The sequence below is a fragment of the Schistocerca cancellata genome, chromosome 6 (assembly GCF_023864275.1).
Source record: "Schistocerca cancellata isolate TAMUIC-IGC-003103 chromosome 6, iqSchCanc2.1, whole genome shotgun sequence".
Classification (NCBI taxonomy): domain Eukaryota; kingdom Metazoa; phylum Arthropoda; class Insecta; order Orthoptera; family Acrididae; genus Schistocerca; species Schistocerca cancellata.
Genome location: NC_064631.1, coordinates 24,542,632 through 24,568,235, shown reverse-complemented (window position 1 = coordinate 24,568,235; position 25,604 = coordinate 24,542,632). Strand labels below are relative to the sequence as shown.

At 45.1% G+C, this 25,604-nt stretch overlaps 1 protein-coding gene across 1 annotated transcript in view; it reads right to left on the bottom strand.

Annotated features, from left to right (window-relative positions):
• The window catches only part of LOC126191162 (peptidyl-alpha-hydroxyglycine alpha-amidating lyase 2), a 140,805-nt gene that overhangs the window by 102,978 nt on the left and 12,223 nt on the right, over positions 1–25,604 (bottom strand). The window contains exons 2-3 of the mRNA XM_049931934.1: positions 19,692–19,828; positions 4,650–4,848 (exon numbers count right to left, since the gene is read on the bottom strand). Coding sequence (XP_049787891.1) covers positions 4,650–4,848; positions 19,692–19,828 — 336 coding nt within the window. The remainder of the gene's footprint in view (positions 1–4,649; positions 4,849–19,691; positions 19,829–25,604) is intronic.

Genomic DNA, 25,604 nt, shown 5'->3' with positions numbered 1-25,604 from the left:
TGGAGGCTCTGTAATGGTGTGAGGCGGGTGCAGTTGGATTGATATGGGACCCCTGACACCTCTATATACGACTCTGACAGGCGACACGTACGTAAGCAACCTGTATGATCACCTACACCCATTCACGTCCATCGTGCATTCCGACGCACTTGGGCAATTCCAGCAGGAAACTGCGACACTCCACAAGTCCAGAATTGCTACAGAGTGGTTCCAGGAACACTCTTCTGAGTTTAAACACTTACGTCGATCACCAAACTCCCGAGACATGAACATTGTTGAACATATCTGGGATGCCTTGCAACGCGCTGTTCAGAAGAGGCCTCCATCCCTCGTACTCTTACAGATTTAAGGACAGCCCTGCAGGATTCACGGTGTCAGTTCCCTCCAGCACTACTTCAGGCATAGAGTGCATGCCACGTCATGTTGCGGCACTTCTCCATGCTGGCGGGGGTCCTACACGATATTAGGCAGGTGTACCAATTTCTTTGTCTCTTCAGTGTATATGTCGCTGTGCCTGTGTGTGATCTGGCACTGTAATGCTGAAGGTGATGGTGCACCATGTGTGGACGAACTCTTCTAATCTGTGCTTTCAGTTTTCCGAGGGATTACATAACGCTGTTTTCACACACCGACATAGTTGCGTAACGGACCGCCACGTTGCGCGGTACCATTCGGAACCAGCCAGAGGCAGAGTGTTGCATGTTACGTCAGCAGAGCGGCAAAGTCGATCGAGTAATGTGTATAACGTGTAACACGTCAACCGATACTGAGAACAGAATAAAAGTTCGGAGACATTACTTTTCAGCACGCCCTCGTATATGAATTCATCTGTATGTAGAACGCATGTAGCTATTTTTAAATATCAATTAAGTTAACATTGTGTAAACTGAATAATTGTATGGAATTATGAGATATTTGTTGATAATGACACACAGAGCAATTAAGTAACGAAAAATGAAAATAAACGTAGAGCCTGCAATAAAAAAGGTTTAGGTGCATCAACTATATGAATTTAATTATATTCATCATTGCTGTTTTTATTTCCACATAATTTATCTGTTTTGGACAGCAGCTAAATTAATGATGGCTCTGAGCACTATGGGACTTAACATCTGAGGTCATCAGTCCACTACAACTTAGAACTACTTAAACCTAACTAACCTAAGGACATCACACACATCCATGCCCGAGGCAGGATTCGAACCTGCGACCGTAGCAGACGCGCAGTTCCAGACTGAAGCGCCTAGAACCGCTCGGCAGCAACGGCCGGCTAAATTTATGATACTTAGTTTTTAGAAAGCTACGTCTTAATTTAATGTGACTTCTTTGAACCAAAACAGTTAACATGTTTGTATCAGATAGTAAGATTAGAAAGGGAACCAAGATATTCCCATCCTCTTAATAATGGTTCAGGGTCACTTCCGTGGAAGTCAGGTGTTATTTTAATACAAACAGAACATGGGTACATTAAAGTGTAGGTGGTGCATGGCCAACTTTCACTGAGTGGCTCGTGGCTTTCACGCTGTGTGTTGTGAGGCAACAGGTAATGGATGTAGCTGCATTTTGTTGCAGATATATTACAGATCATGTGTCTTACAACAATGAATACGACTGACTGTCATCACTTACGTTCATTATCAAAGTCTTGAGCAATAATCTGGCAGATATGAAGTTTCTGACACCAGCTGCAGCAACAGTGTCTACAGCAGAAGGTTCCTTCATTTCAGCAAGTGAAATATTTATTAGTGTCTTTAATTGATAATGAGTAACACCCTAATTTATGATAGTGAAACACACACACTACTAAAATATGTCCCCTCTAAGGACATTTCAGATTAATATTGAGGTTACTGAAATCCCTCAGAAATCTGCAAACTCCACGTCCTGTGTTTTCTGATCCTCAAGCATAGCGAAGAGCCTCCACTGTGATCTGCTGCTGCTTCTGCAGACCGAACAACCACAAGTCGCTACCACGACTATACTAGGTCTGTTTAAAAAATTGCGGAACATTCGTAATTTCGCGCCAAATGTGTGTCGCGGCGAAATGCGGTTGGCTTCCCTGCACACGCCTGTGTGCCGGAAGTTTCATTGTTGTACATCCGTTAGTTATTGTTCAGTGCTGTGTTGAGTAGAACGTTATGTCGCACAGTTTGCGAATTTCGAGATGGCAGAGTTATAGAGGCAAAGCGCCTACATTAAGTTTTGCATGAAACTCAAGAAAACCTTTACAGAGGCACAGCAACTGATGAAGGAAGCTTACGGTGATGGGTTCTTCAGCCGTACTCGGTGTTACGAATGGTTCACACGGTTTAAAAACTGCCGGACGGAAGTTAAAGATGATCCTCCTTCAGGACGCCCTTCGGCGGCTACCGACGACGCGCATGACAGGAACGTCAACGAAACAGTGGGGGCCAATCGAAGACTGACTGAGAAATTGCAGACGAATGTAACATTTCAATTGGATCATGTCATGAAATGCTGACACAGCATCTTGGAATGCTTCGCGTTGCCGCCAAGTTCGTCTGCAGAAAGACCTTCGTCTTCCAATCTATGAAGAGCTTTTGGATCGTGCAAACGAGGACGAGATGTTCCTTAAGAGAATCAAAGCTGGTGATGAGACGTGAGTCTACGGTTATGATGTTGAGACCTAGGTTCAATCTTCACAGTGGGTCGGGAAAGATTCTCCAAGACCAAAAAAAGCTCGTCAGGTCAAATGTCAAATCCATGTTGATAGCTTTCTTCGATTTTTAAGGATTAGTTCATCATGACTTCGTGCCACAAGGACACACTGTTATCGGGACGTGCTGCAACGCCTGCGAGAAAATGTGAGAAGGAAACGGTCTGAAATGTGGCGAGACAATTCATGACTCTTGCATCACGATAACGCAACCTCACATCTATCCCTGTTGGTGTGTGGCCATAGCACAAAAAACGAAATCACTGTGTTGTTCCATCCTATGTACTCTCCAGACCTGGCCCCTGCGAACTTTTTTTATTTACAAAGTTGAAGACCCCGCTGAAAGGACGAAAATTTGCAACGATGGACGAAATAAAAGAAAATTCGCAGACGGCACTTTGCGTGATCGGGCAAGAGGCGTACCAAGACTGCTTCCGGAAGTGTAAACGGCTTTGGGAGCGTTGTAGTTGTGGGTGAGAGTATTTCGAAGAAGACCGTGCACAATGACTAACGCTAAGCGCAGAAAAATTTTGTGGGCAAAGTTCTGGAAGCTTTTGAGTAGACCTCGTAACGGCGTTTCGCAACACTCATTCGAAGCATCGTGTCTAGTGAGGTATTTTCTTTCCCGTCTTCCTGCCAGCCCATGCGTCGACACAATACAACATGCTCCGTGAGGCGTAGGGGAGTATCTTTCACTTGTAGCCCAACAGGTTGGACACGTAGAAACTTGTTTCCTCTACACAGCGCTTTGTTCACAGTCACTGTCACTGTCACTGTCACCTGCCCCGAGTTGCCCCAGTATCCACTGTCTCACAAAAAGTATCCTATTTAACGCGGAATTGACCTCTTGAAGTGAGGCAGACCCTCTACTAGAAAAGTAGGCGGGAAGTATTGTCAACAGCGAAGCAGTAACAGCAGAACAGGTGAGTCAGAGCAGCTCAGTGAGTTCGAACGTGGAACGGCTGTTGGTGACGCGAGTGTGAAGTGAAAAAGCGAGGGGACAACCGTAGCTAATCCAAGACCTGGTAGATCTCGTGTACTGACGGGAAAGTGACTGTCGATCACTGCGTATGGTGGCCGTAAAAAATAAGAAATAAGCGGAAGGAATCACTCGTGAGATCCAAAGTCCTACCAGCAGCCCAACTAGTACAAGGACTGTGCAATGGGATTTAAAAAGAATGGGATACAACGGTTAGCATCTCCTCAAAAGCCATACACTTGAGGTGGCGTAACGAGAGTGGATGACAGCAAACTAGTGATCTGATGTGATGAATCATGCATATCCTGTGGTAATCCGACGGAAGGCTCTAGGTTCGGCGACCGAGTAGCGCCAACAGTAAGTACGGAGGAAGCAATGTTATGGTATGGGGCATGTTTCCCGTGGTAGAAGTGTGGTCCCATTATTGCGCTTTAGGAAACACTAAATGCGGAAGGATGTGAACACAATACACCCTCTCATAAAACAGCATCTGAGAGGCAATGGAGTGTGGACAATAATATTCCCGAAAAGGACTGTCCAGAGTCCCAAACTGACCCAAACGGAACAACTCTGGGATGATTTTGCTCGAGACCCCAGCATCCAGCTTCACTACCTTCTCTGGTTTCGTTTCATGAAGAAGAATGGGCTACCATTCCTCCACAAACATTCAGAAGTGTCGCCAGCAGAACTGAAGCCGTTATAAAGGGAAAGGGAGGATATCGATGTTCACTAATATATATCCAAATACTTTTAATCAGGTAGTGTACGGGATGAAGAATTTGTCTGACCTGAGCCCACCTAACTGTCAAGCTTAATTCCAGAATAGGGTCTGACTATATCGCAGTAAAGTAAAACGCTCAGCGACTGAGTAAGCGACAGGGACCCTCGCTCTCCAGCGTAACAGCTACCTTCATTCAACTGCGTGTGTATTCTTTGGACTTGGACGAGACTAAGGTGGTGGTGGAAAGGAGCCGGATTCTACGGTTAGGTTACCTTGAGCGCCTGGTGGAGGGCGACGTCGGTGACCCAGACGTGGCCCCTGGGGTCGACGGTGAGGCCGTGCGGCAGGTAGAAGAGCCCGCGGCCCCAGGAGCGCTTGAGCCGGCCGCTGTGCGCGTCCAGCGTCAGCACGGTGTCCACCGCGATGGGGCCCTCCGCCCGCCGCTGGTAGTGCGTCGTCGAGTTGAACGCCCTGCCGCAACACGCACACCACCCACACTGCACTAAACGCATACGAAGCGCGGGAACAATCACTGCTTTAATTGTCTGTGCGGATAGTTGTCGCCTGTAAGTGCGTGATTTTCAGCATATCAGATATCAGTGGCACTCCCGGTGGTGTGACCATCCCTACTGTCCTTTGTATACTTCCTGTATCCCCTACCAGCTTAGTGCCCACTGCTTAACAGTGTGGTCTGCATGGATTTTTCTTTGTGTGTGTGTGTGTGTGTGTGTGTGTGTGTGTGCGTGTGTGTGTGTGTGTGTGTGCGTGTGTGTGTGTGTGTGTGTGTGTGTGTGCGTATGTGTGTGTATGTTTCTTTAATCGAATTTTATGGTGTTTGAGCCGTAGTACAGTTAGCTTTGAAAAGCGCGCCGCAGTGCGTAGCGTGAAGCAGTCGCCTCCGTTTTATGGTGGTGCGGCCGTTACCGCAATTGAAGGCTTAGGTGTCTCCCTCTAGCGGGAAAGGGGAAAACTCTGCTGTTCACGTGATGCTGATGACACTGCCTTCCTGGCTCTCTATCCTACCCTTCAACAGTCCCAATGTACCCTCCAAACCCACCTTAACCAATTCACCACTTGGTGTAACCAGTGGTTCCTCTGTCTCAACACCTCCAAAACCCAGGCAATCATCATATGCCGCACCACCAGCTCCTTTCGTCTCCATCATTTCTACCTCACCCTTTATGGCTGTCTCATCCAGCTCACCCCCACCTTACCTTGGCCTCACCTTCGACCGACACCTCACCTGGACCCCTCACCTCCAGACCATCCAGCAGAAAGCCCATTCCCACCTCCGCCTCCTGAAACTGCTGTCTGGCTGGACATGCGAATTGCATCCTTCTACCATCCTCCACACCTACAAATCCCTCATCCGTCCTATCCTCTGTTATGCCAACGTTGCCTGGATCTCCACACCCACCCGCTTTTACAGGGCCCTCCAAATCCTCGAACACCATGCGCTCTGCCTTGCCTTCCGTATCTGCCTTCCTTCCCCCACACGGCTCCTGTGTGAACTCATCCCCTTCCCCCACTTGCTCCTGTTCCTCCAACATCTCCGCGTCCTTTACATTGTCCGCGCGCTTGATTCCCCCCCCCCACCACCACCGTCTGGTTTCCTCCTTTTTCTCCACCCCCGCCCATTGCCGCGCCTCTACCGCTGTATCCCTCCCTCTCTCCACCTCCACACCAACTTCATCAGGGCAATTTCCAGCGCCTTCGCCTCCCGGATGATGAACTTCGCCATGACATCTACCCTTCCTTCCAACTATAACCTGGCCTTGATCCCCCCCTCCCCAGTGCCCCCTTTTTCCTCTCCCCTCCTTCTCCCAGAGCGGATTTTCCTCCTTCCCCCCCTGAGATTCTGCACCCCCTCCCACGTCCCTCCCTACCTGGCCCTCTTCAGCGCGCCCCCCTGCCCATATCCCCCCCTCTCTTCCCCTCCCTCCCTCCCTTCTCCCTCATTTCCTTGCGCCTGGCAGGTCCGCCGTTTTGATCATCGTCAGTGTGCCACGACAGTGTAGTGTTTAGTGCTGCTTCTCCTGTGCGTCAAGAGGTGTGATTTTAATTGTCTGCTGGCCTTGTACTTAGTGTCACTGTCAGTGTTTGTAACGTGCTACGCCATCTGTCGATACTTTATGCTCTGGCCATACTGTGCCTTGTGTTCTTTTAATTGTCCCAGTGTGTGGGTTTTTGTGTGTGCTACTTTCTTATGGTTTTTATCTCCATTTTACAGTCGCCCCTTTTTTTGCCTATTGCCTTCCATGATGTTCCCCCCTTTTTATATCTATGTTTGAGAGGTGGCATGAGCCCCCTCTCATATTTCTATCTTACGATTTTCCTCTCTAATTGCATGCAGTGAAAAGTCGCTATTCCTTCACACGCAGACTTCACACGCAGCATCTCTCGTCACCCGGGTGGTCCGGTGACAGGCGGGCTCTGCTGATCTGGAAAGCATTAAGCCGACGGGTGTGAGGAAGTCGAGTGAATGCTTTGCAGACGCCGACATTGTCAAAAGACACGCCCGGAGGGGTCTGAAGTAGCGGCTGGGCTAGAGGTTCCGTTACTTCGCAGAAACTTGGCGAAAACACTTTCTGGCAGGCTACCAGCGAGGCGTGGGAATGACTTGTGTACCCAGGCAGTTGTGGCGGGAAAATTCCCGCGCTTTCTGCAAAATAGTAACTGCGATTGGCTTGCTCAGGGCATAGCTCCGTGAAGTAGCAAAATCAGCGCAGAAATTGGCGCCAAGAATCTCCATTGGTGGAATGGTAGTGCTCCGGCAATAGAGTGGAATTTTCCGCCGGTTTTCGAGTTGCTGATTGGAACGTTTAACCACGGCCACTGTCGTGGGGGCAGGAATGTTGTGTGTTCGGCCTGTACGGGTGCTCTAGGTAGTCGGCTCTCGCCAAGCAACCAGCCATCGCCTCCGGTACGCCAGATCGTGTTCTGGCAGTTAAGAAGACAGTTTGGTAATGTATGTCCGCAGCACCGGCAGATAGGGATATTCCTAGGTGATAATCAGAGCTGAGCAGAGCGCGCCTGTTCGTCTTTTTCTAACTTTGTTCTGTCTTGAGTAGCAGCAATTAATGTTGGGTTAGCTGTGTGTCTCTCTTAAGATTTGAGTGGCAAGGAATTGGCTCCACATAGCACTTCGTCTTAAACCTCACAATCTAGTTTAGGGACAACTTCACCTTCATAGTGTTTGTTTGAGTATCCAATTTGAGCCAATTTGATGTATTATAAATGTTTCATGTGTTTTTGTTTATTATTTTGTGTTTAGTCTTAATAAATCATATTGTTATTTTGACAGAACTTTCATTCTGTTAATCGGTAGAGCAACCCATCATTTCTCACTACGTTAATGAAACCTTCTTTATTTAACTTATTTATCAAATTAAATTATCGCAGGTGCCAAACTCTTTTCTACTCCACTTGCAGGGTTGATTACAGTCAGTTCGCGTATATTTTTTAATCCATGTGCAACAGCAAAAGTCGGAGTTAGAATAGGGGGGGGGGGGGGGGCTTAGAGCATCATTTGCATATGGAGATTTTAGTGTTAAATACACTGCTAGCCCCGGCACCTTGCATGTTCACCATGTTTTCTCCTTTGTATATTTTTAAATGTCTTCTATTGTTTGGTCTATGTCTTTCGGCTGAAGAGCAGTGCATATGCTGCTGCCAGCCCGCCCCGTTGGGGAATTTAAATACAATAAAGGGAAAAAAAAGCTCTCGTGGAGAGTCGGCAGTCGGGGCGTCAAGAAGCGACTTCCCTGCCGGTGCTGGAGGGACGGCACGCAGACCGCGGCGTCAGCGTAAGCAGTCGCGAGCAGCGCCTCCGTGGTGTGGGGCGTTAGCTGCTAGTCTGCTTCCTGAGCGTGGGTCCGCGAGGGGCTTAATTTGCAGTTCGGCCGTATGCTGGCGGCCGGTGAGGAGGTTCTGAAAGTCGGCGCGCCTTCCTGCGTCCGTTGAAACGGCTGGCAGTGGGCGGTTCGGCAGAGCATTTGGAGGTGCTGCGTTGGTTCAGTCCTGGGAGTCGTGACGCACCAGAAGTTGAGTATTGATTGTTAACAGATTTTATGAACTTTAATTGAATTCAATTTACTTATTCTTGTTAATTATACCACCCGTATATTTTGGGGGTTTCCCGCCATTCATTCTCGTCTGCCCACCCGCGGGAAGGTGGTAATATTAGAAAGGGTGGTCCGTTTGTCCCCTTTTGAGGACGAAAGGGGGGGGGGGAGTCAGAGCAAATCTGTGGTTCGGATTGCTGCTTTCCCCTCCCAGATTACCTATGAGTTTATTCGACTGTTAGCCTCTGCCGTGTTTGTGAAAGTCTAACGTACCAATGGCCGTACTGTTTAAAACGCAAGGCACTAAGACCTGATCCATTCTCTCACCTGCCATAATTACTATTACTAGACTCACGTGTAAATGGTACTCTAAGAAAGAAGAAACATTCCTTTTGCCTCGTGGTAACAACTAGTCAACTGCATAACGAATTCCTGCTCATCTGGAAGCTGTAACTTAAGTAAATTTGTGTTTATGTATATTTGGCTACAATCAAGCAAGGTTGTTAATGTACGTCGTAGTGGATTTTTGTATATTGTTTCTAGTCAGCAAAAACCGTTGTGTGTTTTTCTAGTTCAATACCTTTTAAGGCTTTTACTCAACGTGCTTATGTGCTTTATACAGGTAGTTGGTTATTAGTGTTCAAAAATGGCTCCGAGCACTATGGGACTTACTGGAGTCATCAGTCCCCTAGAACTTAGAACTACTTAAACCTAACTAACCTAAGGACATCACACACATCCATGACCGAGGCAGGATCCGAACCTGCGACCGTAGCGGTCGCGCGGTTCCAGACTGTAGCGCCTAGAACCGCTCCGTCACCCCAGCCGGCGGTGAAGAATGATTTTTCCTGAATGTACTTCTGACCATAAAGTGATTCTGGTAGCTACGTTCCAAAATTTTTGTTCATCACCCCCCTTGCGTGCGTGTGGTGATATTTCCACAGAAAATTTCATTCCCTAACACTTTGTTTAGTTCTTACTGAGAAGTCAAATACCAAATGTAGCTTCAAAAACGCTTTAGTAATTCTTTAATAATAACTTATTTTCAAAAAACCTTTCACCCACTATTTTACCTCCTTATGGGTTAAATTTCCAAAATAGTTGAAACACACATTTCTTTATTTCCGATCGAGAACCAGATACCAATTTTTGTAGGTCTAGCTTCAAAACTGCCTTTATAGCGACATATTTTCAAAAAACCTTTCACCTTATTATTTCACCTCCTTAGGGTAGGAATTTTGAAATATCCCTTCTTAAACGACGTCTGCAGTATAAGACCAGCGCCCTCTCCAAATGTCAAGTTTGTATGCTTAGAGGTTTGGACTGGGCGATGACGAATCAGTCAGGATATTGCCTTTTATATATGAGAAAGGAGCTTTCACCAAAGGTTTAAGGGGCTCCGGAAAGGCTCAAAATCATGAAAAATTCAATTTTTACTTTTTTGCGTTTTCTGAATCTGCAGACTATTACCTTTTAATGGATATATAATTTATTCAATTCCGAAGACTACAACTATTTTTAAATTTTTTTTGACATGTGTTCTACATGGGCGTGACCCACTGTGGCGCTGTTGAATTGCTGTCAAATGGTGTTATTATTAACGTCCGTGTTCAACAGGTACATTTTAGTGATGTGAGATAAAGTATGTGTTGTGGCTAACCTATTTTCAGAGACTTAGCAGCACCTGAACTGCTGAAAAAGTGTATTCACGGAAAAACTCAAAACTCCAATGAAAGTGTAAATAGTGTTATATGGTCGAGAATCCCCAAGATTGTATTTGTTGGGATAGAAACACTTCACTTTGGTGTGTATGATGCTGTTGCGACTTTCAATGATGGCAACATTGTAAGGTGCAAGGTATTTAGAAATATGGGAACGAAGATAGGTTCTACCACGGTACGAGCGATGCTTGCTTTAGAAAAGGAACGCCTTCGGGCTGCAGACAGGGCTGTAAAGAGTCAAGAAATACAAGCAAGAGTAAACAGGAGGAGGAACAAGAGGAAGCTGGAGGAGGAGTTTGCAGAGGATGGAGATAATCCATCCTATGGACCTGGAATGCACTAAAAAGTTAATCCAATCTTTGTCGCTCGATTCCCAAAACTTTTATTTTCTCATACTAATTACATGTTTTCTAAGGATCTTCCAAACATATTTGTTTCAAACTTTCAGTAAATGTTACACAGTACCTTCTGCATAATTTAACACAGCCTTTTTCCAAAAAACTGTATATTTTTGAATATATAAATAAAAAATTGCAAAAAAATGTTGTGAATTTTCATTACAATTGAAAAAAAATCATCTTTAATAACTGAACTAAAATTTTGTAAATTCCCTGTGTTAAGTTGGAGCCCATATTCCAATAAATAATCTGTAAAAAGTTCAACTTCCTACCTCAAATACTTTGTGAGGAAAGATGTAATTTATAAGCGTTATTTTAACATTGCAAGTATAGGGCGTTCCGGAGCCCCTTAAACATAAAGTGTTATTACTCTAAGAACTAGAGAGTGAAGCCAAATCTTTCGAATGCTTAGCATGTTCATAGCTGTGAGACGAATCACAAATTAAATGTGGTCTCTGAAAATGTCCCTCTGGAACATGACCCATACCCAAAATACTTGGTCAGTTAGGACCAGGCCCCTTACCTTTGAGAACCCTTAGAAAATATAGGACAAGAAGTGAACTCCAGAACTGACATTATTAGGAAACTAGATGCGTGAGGGTGTAGTGCAAATGCAGATACTCTTCGTACTGATACACTGGTCTTGGCTTACTCCACTGTTGGTTAATGGAACTGCAGCGCACATGCACACGAAGTCGAGGTTAAACTAAATCAAGCAGTGAGAGTGGATAGTGGCAATACTAAATCAACACTACTTCTTTGATTGTATCTATTACGTAATGTTGCACCATCGTAAGTCAGAGACAAGCAGTAACTCTAAGAAAGCTCCAGAAGTACATTACTCATCAGAAATCACTTCTCTACAATAACTACAGAATACAGCCCCCAGGAGACTTAAATCCAGAAAACCGCCCAGTTAACGCAAGATGCGCCTCTTCTACGTCTGCCAAAATGGAAACAGTTTTGGCAGAAGTTTCCTCCAGCTAATTCTCGCCTTCTTGCTCATCCTAGTAAACGTCTGAACAGATCCGATCTTCTCAGGAAACTATGGAGAGCTCTCAATCGATTCTGTACAGGGCATGGTAGTACGGTGCTTGTTTGTATGAGTGTGGGTTCCTGTGTAAACTGCGCAGTAATTGACTGGAGACTAATACAGGAATTTCCTCTGACACCAAGATCTGTGGTCTGGTTGAAAGACACACACATAGCTTTTTGTTTGTTAATATCGCGTATTGTTTATGTACATTTATTCATTTACATATAAAGTCATTGCATAAGAAAATGACAACGTAAGCCATACGAATAATAATATCCCCTGTTAGTCCTATTTTCTGTCATCGCTTCACAAGTGAGCAATATTCTAATACGTGTAGCATGAGTGTTTTTTAAGCAATCTTCCTACTACATCTTCCCAGTATCCTACCAATAGACCATTCTTTCAAACCCGCTTTACCTACGATTGAGTTTATGAGATCATTACATGTCATATCCATACAAATCATTGCACCGAAGTATTTCTATGAGCAGACCGAATCCATAAGTGGCTTACTGATACTGTAGTCACAGAAAACAACGTTTTTCGTTTCTTGACGAGCATAATATTACATTTCAGAATATTTAAAGTAAGTTACTTCTTTCTACATTATATAGAGATTTTACCAATATCTGAATATTTGTGCAGATTTTCTTTCAGGCAATATTTCATTAAGGATAAACGTTATGTACGGTACCTGTGAGGTTACTACACACACCAAAAGAAGTTTTGCATCATCCCGGTTCCCATAACTACTGAAGACAGACGTTGACACAGTCCCTTTGACTGTTCTGAGATGTCACTAAACCCGTCCAAAGTTGTAAACAACCATGCATGAGCAGCGCGTATTAGACGGAGGGGGTCCGACAGCAGATCAGTTCCAGTCATTCCAACAGGAAGGAGGCACACGGCTCGTGTTGTCTGTAGTTCAACCGTGCCTAGACGGTCAATACCGCGGTTCAATCGCGTCCACATTGTCACTTTGTGCCAGGAAGGCGTCTCAACAAGGGAAGTGTCCAGACGTCTCGGAGTGTACCAAAGCGATGCTGTTCGGACATGGAGGAGAGAGAGGCTCTGTCGAAGACATGCCTCGCTCAGGCCGCCCAAGAGCTACTACTGCAGTGCATGATCGCTGCCTACGGATTATGACTCTGAGGAACCCTGACAGTAACGCCACCATGTTGAATAATGCTTTTCGTGCAGCCACAGGACATCGTGTTACGACTCAAACTGCGCGTAATAGGCTACATGATGCACAACCTCACTCCCGACATGGCAAGGCCCATCTTTGCAACCAAGACACCAGTATCTGAATGAAAATTTTGTGCAGCTTTTCTTTCAGGCTTTCAGGCGGTACAGATGGGCCAACAACATGCCGAATGGAATGCTCAGGTTTGGCATCACGTTCTCTTCACCGATGAGCGTCACATATTCCTTCATCCAGACAATTATCAGAGACGTGTTTGGAGGCAACCCGGTCAGGCTGAACGCCTTAGACACACTGTCCAAGATGGAGGTTCCCTGGTGTTTTGGGGTGGCATTATGTGTGGCCGACGTACGTCGCTGGTGGTAACGGCTGTACGATACGTGAATGCAATTCTCCGACCGATAGTGCAACCATATCGGCAGCACATTGGCGAAGCATTCGTATTCATGGGCGACACTTCACGCCCCCATCGTCCACGTCTCACATCTTGTGAATGACTTCCTTCAGGATAACAAAATCGCTCGACCAGGGTGGCCAGCATGTTCTCCAGACTTGAACCCTATCGAACATGCCTGGGATAGATTGAAAAGGGCTGTTTATGGACGACGTGACCCACCAACCACTCTGAGGGATCTACGCCGAATGGCCGCTCAGGAGTGGGACAATCTGGACCAACAGTGCCTTGATGAACTTGTGGATAGTATGCCACGACGAATACAGACATGCATCAATGCAAGAGGACATGCTACTGGGTATTAGAGATACCGGAATGTACAGCAATCTGGACGACAACCTTTGAAGGTGTTGCTGTATGGTCGTACAACATGCAATGTGTGGTTTTCATGAGCAATAAAAAGGGCGGAAATGATGTTAATGTTGATCTGTATTCCAGTTTTCTGTGCAGGTGAGGGACTCTAGAAACCGAGATGATGCAAAACTTTTTTTGATGTGTGTATTTATAATTTCTGTAATGCCATTAACATACAACACAAACGGCAACGATATCAACGTAGTTCCCTGAGGCACAGCTAACGCGATTTATATAATGTCGACGATTCTCCATCGAAGGTAACATGCTACCTCCACCTACCAAGAAGTCCTCAATCGAGACAGAAATATCTTTCGATAGTACCGTAAGCGTTCATAAGCATTACTGTGGTAACGACTATAAACGAAGGTACGATAATTACGGAGTATCAAACGAAATTCGCGTCTCGATTGAGGATTTCTTGGTTGGGAGGATGCAGCGTGTTATCTCTGCTGGAGAGTCATCGACAGAAACGAATACAGCCACAGCGATCATTTTAGCTCAGCCATTCGATCACATGTATTGAAGTAAGCATCTGTGGATAACTTATTCTGTCAGTTGCTTAAAAATAAATTTCAAGCGTTTGTAAGATGTCCAATTGTCCGCTGAAAGCTTCAGAATTTTAAGATGTTCCTTATTCATATGCTAAATAGCAATAATTAAAAAAATAGCTGAAAAACTGTCAAATATTCAGAACGACTAAGTAAATAATGTGTACGAAATGATTTTAGAAAATACTTCACGGTGCAGCCTTTCATACTATAAGCAAAAAGCAACCCACACGAATCGGTTCGAATGAGGAGTGCTAGAACATTACACTTGAGAGAATAGTGGAAGAGAAAGAGGTGGCGTAACGTCGATGGATAATCGAAAATCTTACGAATGTCTTTGTGTTTATAAGGCAAAGACTAAAGAGGCGTAACAAATAAAGGGCGGTAACTGGAGAAGACGTACAGAGGAAAAAGGGAAATTCTCGTGCAAACAAAGACAGAAAGCTCCTGAAGACGAAGGGAACACAAAATATGGACAACCCTGGGATTAGTCGAATAAGTTATAGCTATACATCCAGTTTTTGTCAGTAATAGGTGTCACATACATAACATAAAACAATTGTTAAAATATGACATTTGTATAAGATAAATAACATGTTGTTGTACAAAGGCAAATACGTGGAGTGTCCATTACACAGCTATCCAAAGGACACATAAAATGAAAAAGCAAATAACTGCTATTATGACAGTATCATCTATGTTATACAGTATCACGAAAATTTTCAATACACTGTTTTTCAGTTTAAGATGTTTATTTAAAATGAAATTCGGATCTTTAGCATTATTCAAGATTATTAAGATCGAAATTTCATTTTGAATGAACAACTTGAGCCTAACCACACACTCGGAAATAGTCTCTCATTCGTAAATAAACAGAAATGTTTTTGACAAGGAAAAATCTGAATGTTAATGCTCGACGTTTCACTCGCAGTAAATCAAATTGTCCTCTTAGTTGCCTGCCTAACCATACACTCGAAAAGCGGTACATATTCGGAAAATAAGCGCCAAATATTTGTGAGAATGAAGAATATGAATTTTATTGTTCTTCGTTTCAATCGCACCAATATAAGCTGTCCTCTTAGTTTCCTGCCTAACCAGATACTCGGAAATCGCTAAATATTTATTTAATCCTTCGTTCTCAGATCAGACTGAATATAAATGTAAATAAAATCCCTTATTGCAGAACATACTTGTATTACATTCATAAGAGCGTAACACGAAAAAATTGCATGTAACGGGATGCGAACCAACAACTTTCAACTCCAGAAACCACGACGTTATTCATTACGTCAGAACTTAACCATGTGATTAACTCTGGTCTTCGTTATCATATGCCATCTTAAAGGCTTCTATCGTTGATGCATTTTTAAGTGACATTTAATGATAATGGTGATGTGTTTTTGATAAATTTTCAGTGCTCCGTTACACTGGAACGGCATACTGGAAATTATAAAACAAGTGTATTTCTTTCTTAATTTGTAGATTATTGACGACAGTAACTCACTTCCAAGAGATCACTGTTATATGAAGGCATTAACCGTCGATAAAACATCACATGACATTTTATTACAGGAATATTTATAATAACTCATTCCAAGGATGACGTGTTTTTGTAGATCTCTGGTGAACGCGCATGAGACCTTGTGGAAGACCCGTATCGAATGCTAACGAATGTCTTTAGCCGATCATGAGGTCATCGATATTGTGTGTGACGTGAAAATTACGTCATCTTTACGGGGACTGTTGTGAAACGAGCGTTACCCCATAATGTATTACAAAGATAATACTGGTCATTAAAGCAATTCTTTGCCATTTTATATATTCTTAGGATAGTAGGATAATGGACACTCCACGCATCTTCCTTTGCAGAGCAAAATATTATTCACAAATGTAATATTTTAGCAATTGTTTCATGAGATCCATCTGACACCTGTTATTAAGAAAAGCTTGAAGTATTGTGTATATCTTACTACGGTTTTCAAATAGCCTAGTTACGTGAAAATGTCCTATATGCATAACGTTGTACACTACTGGCCATTAAAATTGCTACACCACGAAGGTAACGTGCTACAGACGCGAAATTTAACCGACAGGAAGAAGATGCTGTGATATGCAAATGATTAGCTTTTCAGAGCATTCACACAAGGTTGGAGACGGTGGCGACACCTACAACGTGCTGACATGAGGAAAGTTTCCAACCGATTTCTCATGCACAAACAGCAGTTGACCGGTGTTGCCTGGTGAACGTTGTTGCGATGCCTCGTGTAAAGAGGAGAAATGTGTACCATCACGTTTCCGACTTTGATAAAGGTCGGATTGTAGCCTATCGCGGTTGTGGTTTATCGTATCGCGACATTGCTGTTCGCGTTGGTCGAGATCCAATGACTGTTAGCAGAATATGGAATCGGTGGCTTCAGGAAGGTAATACGGAACGCCGTGCTGGATCCCAACGGCCTAGCAGTCGAGATGACAGGTATCTTATCCGCATGGCTGTAAAGGATGGTGCAGCCACGTCTCGATCCCAGAGTCAACAGATGGGGACGTTTGCAAGACAACAACCATCTGCACGAACAGTTGGACGACGTTCTGCAGCAGCATTGACTATCAGCTCGGAGACCATGGCTGCGTTTACCCTTGACGCTGCATCACAGACAGGAGCGCCTGCGATGGTGTACTCAACTACGAACCTGGGTGCACGAATGGCAAAACGTAATTTTTTTGGATGAAATTCAGGTTCTGTTTACAGCATCATGATGGGAACATCCGTGTTTGGCGACATCATTTCGGTGAACGCACATTGGAAGCGTGTATTCGTCATCACCATACTGGCGTATCACCCGGAGTGATGGTATGGGGCGCAATTGGTTACACGTCTCGGTCACCTCTTGTTCACATTGACGGCACTTTCAACAGTGGACGTTACAATTCAGATGTGTTACGACCTGTGGCTCTACCCTTCATTCGATCCCTACGAAACTCTACATTTCAGCAGGATAATGCACGACCGCATGCTGCAGGTCCTTTACGGGGCTCTCTGGATACAGAAAATGTTCGACTGCTGCCCTGGCCAGCACATTCTCCAGATCTCTGACCAAGTGAAAACGTCTGCTCAATGGTGGCCGAGCAAGTGGCTCGTCACAATACGCCAGTCTTGATGAACTGTGGTATCGCGTTGAAGCTGCATGGGCAGCTGTACCTGTATACGCCATCCAAGCTCTGTTTGACTCAATGCCCAAGTGTATCAAGGCCGTTATTACGGCCAGAGGTGGTTGTTCTGGGTACTGACTTCTCAGGATCTATGCACTCAAATTGCGTGAAATGTAATCACATGTCAGTTTTAGTATAATATATTTGTCCAATGAATACCCGTTTATCATCTGCATTTCTTCTTGGTGTAGCAATTTTTATGGCCAGTAGTGTATAAGTACAACAATTACAGGAAAATGGTCTCTGATCGAACCAGTTGCGGAATAAGAAATAAATTATAACTTCACGTGTTACAATATGTCAGTTCAACAATTTATCAGAGCTGTGAAACACAACCAACAAAAAGTATTGTTGAGAGTATTCTCAGACATGGTGCAGAAACATTTGAGCTGAATAAAAGGGAGAGAGGCTGATTACTCAGGAGATTGACGTTTGGAGAAAAGAGGTTGGGTCGTGTGAAGCATAATACAGTAAAAAATATTACGAGAGCCAGCGAGAGGGTAGTCGAGGCGACAGAAACAGCCATTTTTGCTCGGCCATCTGGAAAGGATGGATGCCAACAGGTGACCAAGACTAATTTGGAAATGGACTTCACAAGGGGGAAGGAAGACAAGACTCAACCTAGAAGACGGCAGGAAGGTGTGTTTGAGGCAGTCTCCAACAAGGAGACTGTGTAAATGGGAACAGGTGGATAACGGCAGACGAGAAGCGGCGACAGCCATACATAACAGACGATACGACGATGAAAAGAAAGAATAAAGGAAAGACCATAAGGTAGGAAAAATGAATAAGACGGCGTCGCAAAGGAAGCATCTGAGAGACCGTCTTTAGGGTTGAGGAGGAGATGAAGGAAAATTGAAATTGCTACACCAAGAAGAAATGCAGATGATAAACGGTATTTATTGGACAAATATATTATACTAGAACTGACATGTGATTACCTTTTCTCGCAATTTGGGTGCATAGATCCTGAGAAATCAGTACCCAGAACAACCACCTCTGGCCGTAATAATGGCCTTGATACGCCTGGGCATTGAGTCAAACAGAGCTTGGATGGCGTGTACAAGTACAGCTGCCCATGCAGCTTCAACACGATACCACAGTTCATCAAGAGTAGTGACTGGCGTAGTGTGACGAGCCAGTTGCTCGGCCACCATTGAGCAGACGTTTTCACTTGGTCAGAGATCTGGAGAATGTGCTGGCCAGGGCAGCAGTCGAACATTTTCTGTATCCAGAAAACCCCGTACATGACGTGCAATATGCGGTCGTGCATTATCCTGCTGAAATGTAGAGTTTCGTAGGGATCGAATGAAGGGTAGAGCCACGGGTCGTAACACATCTGAAATGTAACGTCCACTGTTCGAAGAGCCGTCAATGCGAACAAGAGATGACAGAGACGTGTAACCAATTGCGCCCCATACCATCACGCCGGGTGATACGCCAGTATGGCGATGACGAATACACGATTCCAATGTACGTTCACCGCGATGTCGCCAAACACGGATGCGACCATTATGATGCTGTAAACAGAACCTGGATTCATCCGAAAAATTACGTTTTGCCATTCGTGCACCCAGGTTCGTCGTCGACTACACCATCGCAGGCGCTCCTGTCTGTGATACAGCGTCAAGGGTAAGCGAAGCCACGGTCTCCGAGCTGATAGTCCCTGCTGCTGCAAAACGTCGTCGAACTGTTCGTGCAGATGGTTTTTGTCTCACAAACGTCCCCATCTGTTGACTCAGGGATCGAGACGTGGCTGCACGATCCGTTACAGCCATGCGGAAAATATGCCTGTCATCTCGACTGGTAGTGATACGAGGCCGTTGGGATCCAGCACGGCGTTCCGTACTACCCTCCTGAACCCACCGATTCCATATTCTGCTAACAGTCATTGATCTCCACCAACGAGAGCAGCAATATCGCGATACGATAAGCCGCAAACGCGATAGGCTAGGATGCGACGTTTATCAAAGTCGGAAACGTGGTGGTACGCATTTCTCCTCCCTACACGAGGCATCACAACAACGTGTCAGCAGCCAACGCCGGTCAACTGCAGTTTGCGTATGAGAAATCGGTTGGAAACTTTCCTCGTGTCAGCGCGTTGTAGGTGTCGCCACCGGCGCCAACCTTGTGTAAATGCTCTGTAAAGCTAATCATTTGCATGTCACAGCATCCTCTTCCTGTCGGTTAAATTTCGCGTCTGTAGCGCGTCATCTTCGTGGTGTAGCAATTTTAATGGCCAGTAGTGTAGCTTGGCCGGTTTAGCGCAGCAGAACCTCGCCAGACGGCCGGACAGCAGCCAGTAGGGGCAGAGGCGCGACTCACCCGGCGTCCCAGTGGCGCGGCCCTCGGTGCAGGACGACGGGGTCCCCGTGGGGGTCCACGGACACGCCGCTCACCTCGCCCAGGCCCTCCAGCGAGCGTGGCCAGCCAGCAGACACCACGGGCCGCCGAGCCTCCCTCTGCGAACACACGCACCACACACTCAGCGTCTCAGCTCAAGATGATGATGATGATTAGTGTTTTAGGGCGCACAACAGCGAGATTATCAGCGCCCGTTCCCAAAAGTTCAATTCAGAGCCAAATGCTGAGGGAATTGGTATCGTTCAAATGGCAAGATTGGACACAGCACATCAAAACAGGGAGATAAAACTAAAAATAAAATAGCAGTACAAACAGGTAAAAATAATTAACGGTGGCTGAGTGACCACTTACAAATAATGGGTGACCAAACCACGGGACAGCACATTAAAACTTCAATCCCAATATTTTGGGAAGAAGGCCAGACATCACACAAAAACGTAAAACTCTAGCGACACTTGCCTCATTATTAGTTAAAATAGAGGGCAGCTCTGGTGGTAAATTTAAATCTTCCCTCAAACCTACATATAAAACACACTCAGTTAAAATATGTCGTATCGACAGCTGTGTCCCACATGTCTGACGCGTTGGTGGCTCCTCACGACGTAACAGAAAACCATGTGTCAAAGGACAATGTCCTATTCTAAGCCGTGTAAGGGCTACTTCCTCAGCGCGTCGTTGTCGGAAGGAGGTGAGCCACGGTCGGACAGAATCCTTCACCGCTCGCAACTTATTATCCCTCACGTCCAGCCAATGAGCCTCCCACCAACGCATGACCTTCCGAGTCACGAAAGACGTAATGGCCTGCAGGGGAACGGAACAGCGAGCAGGAGGTGGGATGGAGCAAGCCTCCTTGGCAGCCGCATCTGCAAGTTCATTTCCAGGAATCCCTATGTGCCCTGGAACCCAGCAGAAAATTACATCCTTACCCTGCTGTTGCAAGAGCAGGAGTGCGTCCTGCACCTCTTGCACCATCCGATCTGCTGGGTACATCTGTTCAAGAGCGTGTAGAGCACTTTGGGAATCGGAGCAGATGAGGAATTTCGTGCCACGATGTCGGCGCATATGCTCTAATGCTTGCAGAATGGCAAACAGTTCTGCATAGTAAACTGAGAACTGCTCTGGGAGCCCTATCCGATGAACAGTATCGGGAAACACAGCAGAGCAGCCCATCTCAGCTCAAGCTCGAGCATGCCTGACCCTATTCCGATGTGGTATGAGAAGTAAACTGACATCGTACGTAGGTAAATAGCCGTACACACACATCAAAAAAGGTTTTCCATCACCCCAGATTCCAGAATTGCTGAAGATAGACGTTGACTGTGGGTATTGTATCACATACACAATCCATTTCACTGTTCAGACATGTCGCTAAACTCGCCCAAAAATATAAACAACCATTCGTAAGCAGCGCCTATTAGACGGAGGGGGTCCGACAGCCTATCAGATTCAGTCATTCCACCAGGAAGGAGGTACACGACTCGTGTTGTCTGTAGTAGAGTCCTGTATGACCGAGTCAGGACATGTGGGGACCAAGCAGCAATCGGTATTGTAATTGTAAACTGTCGAAGCTGCGTTGGTAAAGTACCGGAACTTCAAGCGCTGATAGAAAGCACCGAAGCTGAAATCGTTATAGGTACAGAAAGCTGGCTGAAGCCAGAGATAAATTCTGCCGAAATTTTTACAAAGGCACAGACGGTGTTTAGAAAGGATAGATTGCATGCAACCGGTGGTGGAGTGTTCGTCGCTGTTAGTAGTAGTTTATCCTGTAGTGAAGTAGAAGTGGATAGTTCCTGTGAATTATTATGGGTGGAGGTTACACTCAACAACCGAGCTAGATTAATAATTGGCTCCTTTTACCGACCCCCCGACTCAGCAGCATTAGTGGCAGAACAACTGAGAGAAAATTTGGAATACATTTCACATAAATTTTCTCAGCATGTTATGGTCTTAGGTGGAGATTTCAATTTACCAGATATAGACTGGGACACTCAGATGTTTAGGACGGGTGGTAGGGACAGAGCATCGAGTGACATTATACTGAGTGCACTATCCGAAAATTACCTCGAGCAATTAAACAGAGAACCGACTCGTGGAGATAACATCTTGGACCTACTGATAACAAACAGACCCGAACTTCTCGACTCTGTAAGTGCAGAACAGGGAATCTGTGATCATAAAGCCGTTGCAGCATCCCTGAATATGGAAGTTAATAGGAATATAAAAAAAGGGAGGAAGGTTTATCTGTTTAGCAAGAGTAATAGAAGGCAGATTTCAGACTACCTAACAGATCAAAACGAAAATTTCTGTTCCGACACTGACAATGTTGAGTGTTTATGGAAAAAGTTCAAGGCAATCGTAAAACGCGCTCTAGACAGGTACGTGCCGAGTAAAACAGTGAGGGACGGGAAAAACCCACCGTGGTTCAACAACAAAGTTAGGCAACTACTGCGAAAGCAAAGAGAGCTTCACTCCAAGTTTAAACGCAGCCAAAACCTCTCAGACAAACAGAAGCTAAACGATGTCAAAGTTGGCGTAAGGAGGGCTATGCGTGAAGCGTTCAGTGAATTCGAAAGTAAAATACTAGGTACCGACTTGACAGAAAATCCTAGGAAGTTCTGGTCTTACGTTAAATCAGTAAGTGGCTCGAAACATCATGTCCAGACACTCCGGGATGATGATGGCATTGAAACAGAGGATGACAAGCGTAAAGCTGAAATACTAAACACCTTTTTCCAAAGCTGTTTCTCAGAGGAAGACCGCACTGCAGTTCCTTCTCTAAATCCTCGCACCAACGAAAAAATGGCAGACATCGAAATAAGTGTCCAAGGAATAGAAAAGCAACTGGAATCACTCAACAGAGGGAAGTCCACTGGACCTGACGGGATACCAATTCGATTCTACACAGAGTACGCGAAAGAACTTGCCCCCCTTCTAACAGCCGTGTACCGCAAGTCTCTAGAGGAACGGAAGGTTCCAAATGATTGGAAAAGAGCACAGGTAGTCCCAGTCTTCAAGAAGGGTCGTCGAGCAGATGCGCAAAACTATAGACCTATATCTCTGACGTCGATCTGTTGTAGAATTTTAGAACATGTGTTTTGCTCGAGTATCATGTCGTTTTTGGAAACTCAGAATCTACTATGTAGGAATCAACATGGATTCCGGAAACAGCGATCGTGTGAAACCCAACTCGCTTTATTTGTTCATGAGACCCAGAAAATATTAGATACAGGCTCCCAGGTAGATGCTATTTTTCTTGACTTCCGGAAGGCGTTCGATACAGTTCCGCACTGTCGCCTGATAAACAAAGTAAGAGCCTACGGAATATCAGACCAGCTGTGTGGCTGGATTGGAGAGTTTTTAGCAAACAGAACACAGCATGTTGTTATCAACGGAGAGACGTCTACAGACATTAAAGTAACCTCTGGCGTGCCACAGGGGAGTGTTATGGGACCATTGCTTTTCACAATATATATAAATGACCTAGTAGATAGTGTCGGAAGTTCCATGCGGCTTTTCGCGGATGATGCTGTAGTATACAGAAAAGTTGCAGCATTAGAAAATTGTAGCGAAATGCAGGAAGATCTGCAGCGGATAGGCACTTGGTGCAGGGAGTGGCAACTGACCCTTAACATAGACAAATGTAATGTATTGCGAATACATAGAAAGAAGGATCCTTTATTGTATGATTATATGATAGCGGAACAAACACTGGTAGCAGTTACTTCTGTAAAATATCTGGGAGTATGCGTGCGGAACGATTTGAAGTGGAATGATCATATAAAATTAATTGTTGGTAAGGCGGGTACCAGGTTGAGATTCATTGGGAGAGTCCTTAGAAAATGTGGTCCATCAACAAAGGAGGTGGCTTACAAAACACTCGTTCGACCTATACTTGAGTATTGCTCATCAGTGTGGGATCCGTACCAGATCGGGTTGACGGAGGAGATAGAGAAGATTCAAAGAAGAGCGGCGCGTTTCGTCACAGGGTTATTTGGTAACCGTGATAGCGTTACGGAGATGTTTAACAAACTCAAGTGGCAGACTCTGCAAGAGAGGCGCTCTGCATCGCGGTGTAGCTTGCTCGCCAGGTTTCGAGAGGGTGCGTTTCTGGATGAGGTATCGGATATATTGCTTCCCCCTACTTATACCTCCCGAGGAGATGACGAATGTAAAATTAGAGAGATTAGAGCGCGCACAGAGGCTTTCAGACAGTCGTTCTTCCCGCGAACCATACGCGACTGGAACAGGAAAGGGCGGTAATGACAGTGGCACGTAAAGTGCCCTCCGCCAAACACCGTTGGGTGGCTTGCGGAGTATAAATGTAGATGTAGATGAGTAAGCCAGCACAAAATACGTGATGGGGTGGGCACACCCTAACTGGGTAGGCTGCCCGCACTAGTTCTAGTGACCGAGCATAGAAGCCTTGACCGAATACGTAGCACGTAACTTCAAACACATTACATGTGTGAATTTTAAAATTTTCCCGGCGAATTGACGGTTCAAAAAAATTTCGGGCTTGCAGCCGGTCGTCGTTGCTGCAAGCCCGAAAATTTTTTTGAACAGTCAATTCGCCGGGAAAATTTTAAAATTCCCATCTGGCGCCTTTACGGGGAGGAGATGGCCTCACATATCCGAAGTTTCGAGGAGCTACGTGGTAAAAGAGCAAAGCTTTTAAAAACGACGACCTGCTGCAAGCCCGACATTTTTTTTTTTTTTTTGAACACATTACACGTGTCATTATCCGTGTGAGACTGCAGCCAGTACGGGCTTCTCATTTGTGGTGTGTCTCTCTCTGTATTCATGCAGCGCGAGGAAGCCAGTGCAGTAACACGTAAGATTGAAACCAATGTTTACACACTGAAGAAGCGGGACGGTCTAAATAGCCAAGTATGGAGTACATTTCTGTTGGTTGTAGACGAAAACAGTGCGTCTGCTGCGTACGTATCGTGCATAAACTGCCCCACATTATTGTGTTTCCAGTCATGAACCACTCATTTAAAGAAACACAGTTGCAAGAAACCTCACAAAGATACAGCTTCTTCAGGGATACCGGCAGCAATAAAAAATAGTATTACAGCAAAGCGTGTTGCAATGTGTGCTACAGAGATGATGTCTTTTAATGCTGCTTCTGGTGAAGGTTTCAGAGAACTAGACCAAGAACTAATACATCTAGGTCCGCATTATGCAGAGGTTAACGTGGCAGATGTCATGCCACATCCCTCTACTATAAGCAGACATTTCAAAGAATAAGCTGATGCAATGCGAAACAGCATAATGCCTTCTGTTATTGCGGAAGTTATTAATAAAACATGTGCTGCGACAGTTGATATGTGGACTGAATCGCATAATCAGCTGCACTATTTGACGCCTACAACACATTACATTAACACAGATTAGTCTCTTGTGAACAATGTTTTATTTACGACAAAATTCCCAGACGTTAAGAAGCCGGGAGTAAATATTATGAAAGAAATTGAAGAGAGGATGGCCGATTGGGACATTTCGCCGGAAATCTTGCAGAGTTTTGTCTTTGTCTCCGACCAGGGTGCCAATGTAATAAAGGCTTTGGAAAATCACGATAGGATTCCTTGTGCTGCTCATTGTATACACACAGCACTTAGCCATACTTCCGATGAAGATAACTGCTTGTTAAATCACGCCCCGAACATCGCATCAACAATAAATACTGCAAAATGCATTGCCAGGTATATTAAGAAAAGTGGCCTCTGCTCCTCTTTGAAATCATCGTTGAAACAAGAGGTCTGCACACGCTGGAACAGCTTGTACACTATGCTGGATTCCTTACACAGTCAGTATAACGAAGATGCTGCTTTGCTGACGGAAAAGGACTGCGCTTACAGATTGCAAGGATAT